The sequence below is a fragment of the Solanum pennellii genome, chromosome 1 (assembly GCF_001406875.1).
Source record: "Solanum pennellii chromosome 1, SPENNV200".
Lineage (NCBI taxonomy): Eukaryota > Viridiplantae > Streptophyta > Magnoliopsida > Solanales > Solanaceae > Solanum > Solanum pennellii.
The window spans coordinates 70,009,639-70,022,332 of NC_028637.1; the positions used below are offsets into that span (position 1 = coordinate 70,009,639).

At 37.2% G+C, this 12,694-nt stretch overlaps 1 protein-coding gene across 2 annotated transcripts; it reads left to right on the forward strand.

Moving 5' to 3' along the window:
* The first annotated feature begins 3,612 nt into the window (after window positions 1-3,612).
* LOC107004850 (DEAD-box ATP-dependent RNA helicase 46-like) lies at window positions 3,613-12,114 on the forward strand. Of its 2 annotated transcripts, none has more exons than XM_015203239.2 (8): window positions 3,613-3,769; window positions 4,446-5,652; window positions 6,020-6,250; window positions 7,934-8,002; window positions 8,545-8,814; window positions 8,893-9,243; window positions 9,892-10,169; window positions 10,334-12,114. In XM_015203239.2, exons 2-8 carry the CDS (start codon window positions 4,453-4,455, stop codon window positions 11,472-11,474), a joined length of 3,540 nt encoding a protein of 1,179 aa, XP_015058725.1. In that variant the 5' UTR covers window positions 3,613-3,769; window positions 4,446-4,452; the 3' UTR covers window positions 11,475-12,114. The 2 variants fall into 2 exon arrangements, with proteins under 2 accessions (XP_015058725.1, XP_015058717.1); XM_015203231.2 differs by having other exon boundaries at window positions 3,614-3,769; window positions 4,442-5,652.
* Window positions 12,115-12,694: the final 580 nt, after the last annotated feature.

A 12,694-nucleotide genomic window follows, 5' to 3' on the forward strand; every position in this document is an offset into this window, starting at 1 on the left:
GTCAAAAATTTTAGCTTAGGGCCTTCATTGTAGGTACAAGTCCTAAACAAACTTGGATTGGAGCACTTGAACATCAAAGTATATCTTAATATATAAAAATTGTTAAAACCTAATAGACCCTGCACTAGACAAGTACATTTTCTGGAATATTACAACCACCCCTGCACAGTGGCAGAATTCCCCCTCCAAGGCGGCACTTTCGAGACAGAGAACAATTTTAGGAATTAGAACTTTCCCATTTCACAACACATCTCTAACCAACGCCACTAAGAAAAATACCCTTTACTCTAAGATCGATTTCGAGAGTTCTACTAACCCTAATTTAATCATTTAAAGTCGTACGAGTTTCTTAACGAGTTATCTAATACGTCATGTAATCACATTCAAAATTAAATCACCCGATTGCTATCAGAATTTTCTACACCTTAAGGACTCTGATTTCGTTCAAATATAAGATATGTTGGAAAAATCCAAATGCTATGAAAAATTTTCCGGCCCCAAATTTTCCCCTGTTGACTTCTGTACTGACGAAAAAAGGTCGTTACACCTAAGTATTTAAAAATAAAACTTTTATCTTATTTAACTTAATTGATATATAAAATACTAAGTTTCAACATTCAAGTGTAAAAGAATATATATAATTAAAAATATGTATTCAGTAGTAGAGAAATCAAGATATGAATTAATGTGTTTCTTGTCACACTTTTACATATTTTTTGTTATTCTTGTATTTTATTACTTATTAAACTCATGTTTTCATAAATATTTTTGTCATTATAACTTATTTATAAAAGTTCATGAACTACACGTGTAATGCACGTGTCCAGAAACCAATACACATAAGTGTCACTATCTAAAAACTAAATAGTAGAGAGAAAACCAAACAATATTCTATTATCTTAAGTCTAGTGCATAATCTTGTCTTTAGATTATGCAAAATAACTTCTTTAGGTGACTTGTACTATGAAATTTTCAGTACAAATATAAGTCACTACACCAAGTCCAATCTTCACGATAGGGCCCTTTGTTCAAAGTTTTTGAGCTGATAAATTTTTTATTTCTCATATATGAATTGTATGTTGTCCATACATTCAATTTAGAAATTCCTGACAAATATCTCTTGCGAAGGGATGCACGAAGAAAAGACGATCATCAATTTCTTATTTGTTTGACAAATAAGGCATAGTTCAGTAGGTTATATACCTACTTTCAGTAAGTTATCTTGAGTCTAAATTTTTTATGGAGAAATAATAAAAGTGTAAAGACCGATTTAACTTCAAAAACACTGCAACAAACTATATTCTTCTACCGAAACATTTTATATATCTATTTATAAAGTTATTGCAAACAACAAAAATCTAAAATTTTAAAACAAAGCATCTAATGGACCATATTGGAGTAGAAGAAACACATTTAATGTTTAAAATCAAATAAATACCAACAAATTCAATTATCCTGTTAGCATAAATTAGATAACTGTTGACGGAATGAATCAAATAACTGTCACCTATAAATATAAAATACTATTGACTATCAAAATATGTTTAAGGAAGAGCACGAGAAAGATCACCCAAGCAAGGTCTACCGAATGATTATGCATTCAATTAATTTTCTCGTTTGTTTGACAGACAAGACACAATTAGTTTAGTTATATGCCTAATTTCAACAACTTATCTTGACTTCTAAGTTTTTCGTGAAAAATAATCATAGTGTAAAAATTGTTTAACTTTAACAATATGGTAACAAACTAGATTCTTATACCTAAATTTCTTATGTATCCCATTTTAAAATTCTGTATTATAAAATTTTAGAACAGAGTATTTAACAAACCATATATGGTTTAGAAGAAATACATTTAATTTTTAAAATCACGTGAATACTAAAAAATTTAATTATTATGATACAACAAATCTGAATTGTTGACCGACAATGAATTAAATAATTGTCTATTATGAATATAAAATACGATTGACAATCAAAACATGTTTTAAAAAAAGCATGGGAAAGATCATCCAAGCAAGTTCTATCGAATGACCATGCATTTAGTCAATTTCTCATTTGTTCGACAGATAAGCACATTCCATTGACTTAAATCCATAATTTCAACAACTTATCTTGAGTTCGAAGTTTTCTATGAAAAAATAATCATGGTGTAAAGATCGGTTTAAATTTAACCACATTATAACAAACTAGATTCTCTTACCTAAACATATTCCATATCTCCTTTTAAATTTTTGCAGACAACAAAAATTTGAAATTTTAGAACAGAGCATCTAACAGACGATATATGATTTCGAAAAAATACATTAATTTTTAAAATCAAGTAAATAGTAAACAAATTCAATTATTATGTTAGAACAAATTAGATAACTATTGACCAACAATGAATCAAATGATTGTCAACTATGAATATAAAATGCAATTGACAATCAATATATATTTTAAAAAGAGCATGAGAAACCCACCTAAGAAAATTCTATCGAATGACTATGCATTCAATTATTTTCTCTTTTGTTTGATTGATAAAACATAGCTCATTGAGTTATATCCCTAATTTCAACAACTTATCTTGAGTTTTAAGTTTTTCATGAAAAAATAACCATAGTGCAAGGACCGATTTAACTTTAACAACGTCATAACAACCTATATTCTTCTATCTTAAACATCTTCTATATCCTCTTTTAAATTCTATAGATAAAAGTCCGAAATTTTAGAACAGAACATCTGACAAACCATATATGGTTTAGAAAAAACACATTTAATTTTTAAAATCAAGAATCAATTATTATGTTAGAACAAATCAAATGATTGTTAACCGACAACAAATCAAATGATTGCCACCTATGAATATAAAATATTATCGACAGTCAAAATATGTTTAAAACAGAGCATCAGAGAGACAATCCAAGCAAGTTCTATCGAATGATTATATATTTAATCATTTTTTTTGTTTGTCTGAGAAACAAGACACAGTCCATTGATGACAGTCAAGACACAGGCCACTAAGTTATAGATCCTAATTTCAATAACTTATCTTGAATTCTAAGCTTTGAAAAAATAACTAGTATAAAGATCGGTTAAATTTCAACAACACTGTGACAAACTAGATTCTACTATCTAAACATCTTTTATATCTTTTTTTTTAAATTCTGCAAACAGTTAAAATTTGAAATTTTAAAACAGAGCATCCGACCGTCCACAAATGGTTTAGAAGAAATACATTTAATTTTTAAAATTAAATAAATTTTAACAAATTCAAGTATATGTTAGAATAAATCAAATAACTGTTAATCGACAATGAATCAAATAATTATCAGTTATGAATATTTCATCAAATACGTTCAACAATCAAAATGTGTTCAAAAAGAGCACGAGGAAATGACCCAAACAAGTTCTTTGAATGACTATGCATTCAATTATTTATTTTTCAATGTAAATTTCCTCTTTCATCACACAAAAGAATGGTTACAATTGACTAGTTGAATTATGAAAGGAAAAGGATTATTAGTGTTTGATTTTTTATTTTATTTTTCTAGTCTTGCAATGATATTTTCAAGTTATTGTATAGAAGAAGAAAGAGGAGCCCAGCCAACCCAACCCAACCCAACAGGTCCATATTTAAAGAAAGAATATAGTCCAACAAGCAGACAATTCTCTTCTTGAAAGACCTGAACCCTAAACTTCAAATTAAGCGTACAATCCTCTTCCGTCGGCACTCGGCACCCGGAGCTCGCCGTACACAAAGCTTCCCTGAAGTTAATTGTTTGAGGTTTGATTTCCGTTCATCAATTTTGTTGTTCTCATCAGCTACTATCTGCCTGTTTTTTTTTTTGGGTTGTGCGATGAAGTAAGATTCCTACATGCATGAACTAGTTTGAATTTCCTAGTTCTGATGGTCCATTAACGTTTTCTTTTTTTTTGGGCTTGAAGTGGTGCGTTTTGGTTATGTTTTTAGGTTTTGAGTATCTAAAAACAGCAAATCTAGTTTATTCTCTTTCATGTTGTCCTTCCAATCAAGTTTGCACGGTTTGATTAGCTTGAACGGTTTGCAATCTCTGAAATTCTTACAAAAATTATCTTCTTTTTTTTTTTTTTCGTTTTGGTTTTGGTGTTTATGCTGATGAGTTTGCGCCGTTTGCTATTTTGTTTTTTGAGTTGTTTGCAACAAAACGAGGGGATTGTCTGATAAGTTGATTGACCAATCCTTAAGTTTATCTACTCATGTTCACTATTCACAGCTGAAATGGGGTTGAGAATGCTAGAACTGTCATTTGTGCCTTTTCTGCTCGAGAACACTAATCTAATTAGGTCTTTGGATTGTCTGATTTACTTGATGGTTGTATTCTTGTTAACATATTCACGTTTAGTATGTACTACAATACCCTTTAGTTGTCATGATATCTAGTCAATTATATATGACCTATTCCATGGATTGCCTTAGGTAGCTCAAGTATGACAACTCCTGAGGCAGCTACGGCTTCCTTAGGACCTCGTTATGCACCTGATGATCCAAATTTACCCCAACCTTGGAAGGGCTTAATTGATGGTAGTACTGGGTTATTGTACTTCTGGAATCCAGAAACTAATGTTACTCAGTACGAGAGGCCATCAGCTTTACCTCCCCCACTGCCGCCTGGTCCACCTCCGGAAGCTTCTGCTCCTAAGTTGGCTCCTATACCAGGAGCTAGCACAGTGCAACAATATGATAGTCAAGGTCAACAGAACCAACAGGCGTTTGCTCAACAAGGCCAAATGACACACATGTCACAACATCCACAAGTAGCTCAACAGGTACCACATGGATCACAAGGTGTTTCAGCAGGGCAGCAACAAGGATCACCAGCTGGTCCTGCCATGCAACAGGTGTCCTTTATGCCACAACTTCGGTCTCAAATGATCCAGCAACCTGTTCATCAGATGCCATCGCAAATGGGACAAACTCCTAATCAGCCAGGGCCACATGTTTCTCAACCAGCAGCACAACAAATGATGCCACAACAACTAGGCTCCCAAGCACAAGCATTTCCAAGTGTACAAATGGGACAACCACATGGTTATCAATTTTCTCATCAGCAGGCACATCATGTTGCGTATCCTCATAATTTGCCTCCACAGGGACAGCTAATTCCACAGCAGCAAAATCAGCACGTTCCGCAGAATCAACAGTTTTCCCATCAACAAGAGCATAAGGTGGGATTTCAGCAAAGGGAAGATGTTGATTTCCCCCAAGGTAAACAAGTTAGGTTTTCTCCACAACAAGTTCAGCAAACTGGTGCATCATCTGCTCAGAATCCGCAAGTGGGGACTGGTTCTGTTATCAGACCTCAGATGTCTGCTCAGCCTGCTCAAGCTTTGCAGTTTGGCGGTTCTTCTGTAAATGTCCAACAACCATCATCTTTGGGTCAATGGCAACAAAATACAAATGATTCAGGTCAGAGGCCGCCTGGTCCTCGCTTTCCCGGTCAGATGGGCTCAAGTACGGCACATGGTCATGAGCTTGATATACCCCCAGTTGGATCAAAGGGTTATGAGGAAAACACACCCGGAAGAGGAGGAAATGACTATTATTACAACAGTAATATGGATAGTCGAATTAGGCCTCCGCCTCAGCAACCCAAGCTTGCAGCTATACCTGTAGCAAGAAATCAGCATGTATGTTACTTCCATATCATTTGTTGCTGTTTCTATTAGATGCAACTTTCCAGGTCCATTTATATCATCATTTTCTACGCACAATGCATTTTGTCTGTGTTAATAACTTTATATGACATGTTGCCAGAACCAGTCAACTCCATTGTAAAGCAGTTTTGCTTTATACTTATTTTGAAATAGGAAAGTTTTACTTTTATACTTGTTTTGAAATAGGGAAGTTTTGTGCTAAATATGCTATATAAACTTTACTTTACAGTTAATATTTTTCCAATTGTGAATGTTTTGGGATGGCATTTGCATTGCTTGTAAAATTTTCCAACCAATGCTATGCTAAATGTAGACATTTTTTGTTGCAATTGTTCATTAGGAAATGAGAATGGGTGATCCTCCGCTTCAAAATCCAGTACCAACTCTTCCTAGTGGGTTCAATAGCATGGGTGGTCCTCCGATGCAAAATATCTATGGTCAAGCAGCTGGTGGACCTCCATTTTCAAATTCTAGCCTCATGCGGCCACCTGGAGCACTCACTGGACCTCCAGGATCGATGCATCCATCATCCGTTGAGGTTTACCTTCAGAAGCATGAAGTAACTGCAACGGTATGTATCCCATCATTATCATCTGTGCTTTGATCCAATTTTCCCTTCTACTAAAGGAATGGCACCTGTTCATGCTTATCAGTCGGTCTGGCTTGTTTTGAGCTCTTGGATATTTTATGTTCTTTCTGTAATGTTCTAAATTAGCACCTTTGCGCAACGTTATCATTTGAAATCCAGTTACTTGCCTTATAGCCTTTTTTTGAGCGATCAGTGGTTGCCATATAGTTATGGAGTAGAACTAGCATTATGTTAGGTAATGGTGTATAAAATATTATGTAGGAATATGTGAACACTGTTGTTGCTTACATATAGACTGAAAGTTTCAAGTAAATAAATCAACGAAGCATTATTTGTATCCCCCCCGAATAGGATGAACTCATGATTGAACTCAACTATCTGAGAAGAGAGAAGGGGATTTGAGGGGGCTCATTATGCTATAATTTTTTTTTTAATACATGCTTTAGTTGATTGCTTTGGGAATATTTCTAGCAATTTATGTGATGGTGGTGACATTGTATATGTCGAAGCACAACTAAAAGCGTTACACCGAGGGCCATCTGACTAGTAGGATAGCTTTTTGTTGTGACGGCATTATTGCTGCCTTAGCTTATCTTATCTCCTAAGTTTATTTTTAAAAAGCAGTATGAGAATGCTGTTAATTTTACTGATTCCTTTTTTTGGCATCAAGCAAGTGGATATGTTTCATTGACTTTTTAATCCTCGTCTTTCTGATTTTCTTCTTCTTGTTTGGGTCCATACTCTTCTAGGAGGGAAATTAGATGCCACTGTAACATTTTTATATTGTTCTGGCATGGTATCTTCATATCCTATCAAATGTATAAGTAGTGGATAGATGAGCATGACCGACTGGAAGTTGGAACTTTCTTTAACTTCTCATTAGCAATTTGAAGTTAAGTGTGCAAAAATATTACTAAGAATATACAGAACTTGTGCCCATCCAAGTCTATACTTGCTTTACTTACAACACAAACGCAAAATGTTAGTGTCAAAGAGGCTTTTCTTTGTCAATTAGACTTTTCCAGTCCTAGAACAATTTAAAACATTCTCAAAAAAATGTGGTTGCCTTCACCGACACAAAACAAAACTGATAAACATTAAAGCAAGAAGAGGCAGCAGCAGCCATGACAAACGCTTTTGAAACTTTTTGAAGTTACTGAAGAACGAGTTAGATGCCCGTGCTATCTTTACCTATTGCTTGGATTGCGTTAAATCATTGTATATGCCATGCTATTTTGAATCCTGTCATTTCTTTTTTCTGCTTGAACCTCTTTACTCAATCTTTTCACAAGTTATATTGAATAGCTAGATTGTTGGTGTTTAGGGGTTTAAATTCCTCTATCTTTGTGTTCATGTTAGCTTTTGTTCATCATCTTTTTGGGGGTATGTTAGCAGATGACTGGTGTATCTGCAATTGAAGTTCTAGTGTGTAGTACAAGTCATAATTTTTTGGGGCCTTGTGTTGATTATTATGCTTCTAGTGTTCCAAGATCCATTTGAGGTTTATCATAGAATTCTTTGCCTTTGATGTTATTTTGTTGTTGTCACTCGTTGGTATAAGCTTTGTGGTTTATATAGTCTGGAGTAAACTTGTCGGCGTTTCATTTGCTATCCAGGGGGTTTCATTGGTTATTCTGAAGTTTGTTGGTTTAATTAATTGTCCAGGGTGGTGATGTCCCTGCTCCATTCATGACATTTGAAGATACTGGCTTCCCGCCAGAAATACTAAGAGAGGTAAGTGTTCTTCTCAAATTTGATCACTTGTTGGTTATTTGAAGGATTTTAGGATCTGCTTCGTCTCATTTCCATTTTTATTTTAAGAACATGCCACAAGCTTATTGATTGTCGCTTGTCGCAGGTGCGATATCTGCTCCGCAGGAGGAGCACATGTCGTACGCTGTAATGCTATCCTCATAATTTGGCAACAACTGTTCTGAGTTTTTGAGGCTGCAAAATGGAAATTGGAGCCTCTGTTGCATAGCTCATGAAGGGTGGTTGGCCCTTAAGACAAATTCCACTAGATGACTGGGGTTTCTAGCTTATTGCTCCGGGTCTTCTGTTTTAGTTGCTCCCTTTTGTTGCTTCGAGTTGCTTCAGTAAGCAACTGCATCCCATGCGTTTCTTTAGGATTCCTCCATTTTTCTATCTTACCCTTTTCTTCTTTAAAGAATTTTAGTTTTCATGCTACTTGCTTTAGTATTGTGCTTGAAATTCTTAAGTGTGTGTAGATGTGTTCACAGTTATCCTCTCTATTCATTAGGGGTCATATATTGCAGATTCAGTTTGCGGGATTCACTTCACCCACTCCCATTCAGGCACAAACATGGCCCATAGCGTTGCAAAATAGGGATATAGTGGCCATTGCCAAGACAGGTTCTGGCAAAACATTGGGCTATCTAATTCCTGCATTTGTCCACCTTAAACGGCGGCGCAACAATCCTCAAAATGGCCCGACAGTGGTGGTTTTATCTCCAACGCGAGAGCTTGCCACACAAATACAAGATGAAGCGCTGAAGTTTGGTCGATCTGCAAGGGTTTCTTGCACGGTGAGTTGATATATGAACATTTCTCATTTGAACTCTGTTGTTTCTTGAAGAAGATATCGATCAACTATTTCATTTCAGTGCTTGTATGGAGGTGCACCCAAAGTTCACCAGTTGAAAGAACTAGAGCGCGGAACAGATATTGTTGTTGCAACTCCTGGTCGGCTTAATGACATCCTTGAAATGAAAAGAATTGACTTTAGACAGGTTTCTCTTCTCGTGCTAGATGAGGCTGATCGTATGCTTGACATGGGTTTTGAACCTCAGATCCGCAAGATTGTAAATGAGATACCCCCACAAAGACAAACACTTATGTACACAGCAACTTGGCCCAAAGAAGTGCGAAAAATAGCCGGTGATCTTCTTCGAAATCCTGTCCAGGTTAATATTGGTAACGTTGATCAGCTTGCAGCAAACAAGTCTATCACACAGGTAATTTGAATTAGTTTATTTCCACACTCGTGTGCAATGCCTGGAATATCCATGTTAAGTAACCAGCTAATATATTATCATCAGATTTCCCTTGTGTATTTTATCTGCAGCAATGTTTCCCAGCAATTAGTTACTGATTTTAGGCTGCCATGGTCTGCTTAAAAAGTGACATTTTTTGGGTTTGAGATGTGTCCTTCGATTATTGATCTTCCAATTTTGTAAAATCTGAATATGATACATGATAAAAAGGCAATGACACTGTATTCTCATTATTACTTAATTGTATTACCCTCTTATTTGTTGTTTGAGTTTGTGCTTCTTGGTTTTTGACAACATAATACGGCGATTGCATCCCAGATGGTTATCAATTTGAAACATTGACACATGACACTAATGCAGATACCCAAACATGATTTATCCATCTAACTTTTTGTTTCTTCATGCTTTATGTGGAAACTAAGTTTAGATATTTTGGTAGTCTAAACAAGTGAGTACTGTTGAGGGTTTTAGCTCCTGCATCGATCTGGGGTGTAACTAATTAGCAATGGAAGTGTTGCTTGCTTGAACCAAGCTCCCTCTGCTGTGAAACTAGCATTCTCCTATTTTAAATACTGACATGGTTATTTCAAATGTCAAATACTTGTGCAGTACATTGAAGTAGTCCCGCAAATGGAGAAGCAGAGACGGTTGGAGCAGATTCTTAGATCCCAAGAAAGGGGTTCTAAAGCTATTATATTCTGTTCCACAAAGAAGTTGTGCGACCAACTTGCACGAAGTATTGGTCGAAACTTTGGAGCTGCAGCTATTCATGGAGACAAGTCCCAGGGTGAGAGAGACTGGGTTCTCAACCAATTTCGCGCTGGCAAGACCCCAATTTTAGTAGCAACGGATGTTGCTGCTAGAGGACTGGACATACCTGATATAAGGTGAGGACCTCCTTTTCATTTGATATCTGAGTGTGTTCAATGTGTTCTTCGGAATTTAAAAAAAAAACTATCAATGTGTACTGCTAAATAATATGCCCTTGTTTTTTTAAATTTGAAATAGTAGTAGACCATTTATATCATTTTAAGTTCTCACTATGCTGCAGAGTGGTGATCAACTATGATTTTCCGACTGGGATTGAGGATTATGTTCACCGAATTGGAAGAACTGGTAGAGCTGGTGCAACTGGTGTTTCATACACCTTTTTATCTGATCAGGACTGGAAATATGCTCCTGATCTTGTTAAAGTTCTGGAAGGCGCAAATCAACAAGTACCGCCGGATGTTAGGGAGATGGCTTTACGTGCTGGTGGCAGGGATAGAGGTGGCATGAACCGTTCTGATCTTGTCGATGGTGATGGTGGCCGCACACGTTGGGATTCTGGTGGCCGTGGTGGGATGAGGGATGGTGCATTTGGTGGCCGTGGCGGAATGAGGGATGGTGGGTTTGGTGGCCGTGGTGGTATGAGGGATGGTGGGTTTGGTGGTCCTGGTGGGATGAGAGAAGGTGGGTTTGGTGGTCCTGGTGGGATGAGAGATGGTGGGTTTGGTGGCCCTGGTGGGATGAGAGATGGTGGGTTTGGTGGTCGTGGTGGAAGGGAGAGCAACTTTGGTGGCCGCGGTGGAAGGGATGGTCACTTTGGTGGCCGTGTTGGGATGAGGGACAACAATTTTGGTGGCCGTGGTGGCCGGGGTGGTGCTCAAAGTACTTGGGACAGGAGTGATCGGTATGACAGTTCAGATGTGCGAGGACGTGGGAGAGGTCGCGGGCGTGGACGTTTTGACAATAGAAGAGACATGCCAAGTCGGAGTCGAGGAAGAAGTTATAGTCCTAGTCCAGAGAGAGTTCGAACATGGGGTAGTAGAAGCAGAAGCAGGAGTCGCAGCAGAAGCAGGAGTTATAGTAGGAGTTACAGCCGAAGCCGTAGCCGCAGCTACAGCCCCAGGCGTAGCCGCAGCCGCAGCCGCAGCCGCAGTCGTAGTCGTGATAGATATCAAAGGAGGCCTCGCCAAAGTAAGTTCGATCAGATGGATCCAGATCCAGGAATGTCAAGCATTCAGGTTGCTCCTCCATCTGTGATGCCTCCATTGGCTATAGGTGCACCAGTTGATGGATTTTCTGGAGCTGCGCCAGTGGAATCGAAACCAAATATGGAGATAGCCCCAGAATCTGGCATGTCACCTATGTCTCCAGGAACTCGAGGAAATGGGTTGCCAGGATCTGAGGTCATAGAGCAGAACCATTGAATTGGAAGCTCCACTCGTGCTATTCATGCATTTCTACAACATTAGGGGAGGGAGGTGCTGTGTAGTAAGCATGCATAGAGACGACAGTAGATAGAGTGTCGAGTTTAATTGTGAAATTGATATTTTGCTGCAGCCATATGCATGTGCAAGGGACCTGGTATATGCTATTTTTCAGGGGGGAGGAATGCTAATGGTGGACAGAGATGTTGATGCTCTCTATAAAACCTTCTGCTCACTCACTTCTCTAGACTATTTTCAGTGAGGACTTGCCATCAAAAGTTTTCTTTTGGAGTGGATGAGGGTAGAATCATGCCTGGTTTAGATGATCATATACTTAATTGTTGTCACAATTGCTTATACCCCTAAATCGAGTTTATCAAATTTTAAACTGGAGACAATTCGGAAATTTTAGCTGTTGTTTCACATTTTCATTTTTCAATCTCTCTTTCTTGGTCATGGAAATCTAGACTAGTTTCAAGGATGGAAGTGCATGAGAACCTGTGCATCTCGTTCCATAATTGCCTTGGTCGTATGTGCATTTCTTTGTTGCATCGACATTTTCTAATACAAGAATTGTAGCTTTTGTAATAGTAGTTGGATAATTGATTAAAGTATATCTAAATAAATTTCTATTTCTGGATTTAGGTTTGACTTGTTTCTAAAGGAGAAATGACTTTCTACTTCCTTACAATTCTCTGTTCTCTCTCCTAAACATGCATACATAACCTAGCCTATGAACCCAATCATTAGTGGTCTACACTTGTCCACTTCAAATTTCCCTCCTGTCTTGTAATTACATGAATAATCCTAATGTCTTGAACCTAGTTTGCCCAAAGGGATTTCTTACTGATTATGTTTATTCAATCTCCTTCATAAAGTAATTACCATAGTCCACAGATCAAATGGATGGAGGAAGAAGTCGATAGAATGAATCATCTTGAAGATCTACATTTTGTAGTGCTAGACGAATTTACATATGAATGGAGTTACAGTTTTGGTGATTTGATGAAAATAGAGCGAATTCTACGATGATCTCTTTGCCGGGATGATGACTGAGAATACTGTTGACCAAATTCAGTTCCCTGCATTACCCTCTAAAAAAATTTACCCCAAACTCCTAGTAAACCCCTGGATTTTCAAGGGCTTTATGGATGCTAAATCTCTTGAAAGTCCATGGCAATTGTCCCCATTCCTACAAAGACAATAGATTATGGGTGTGT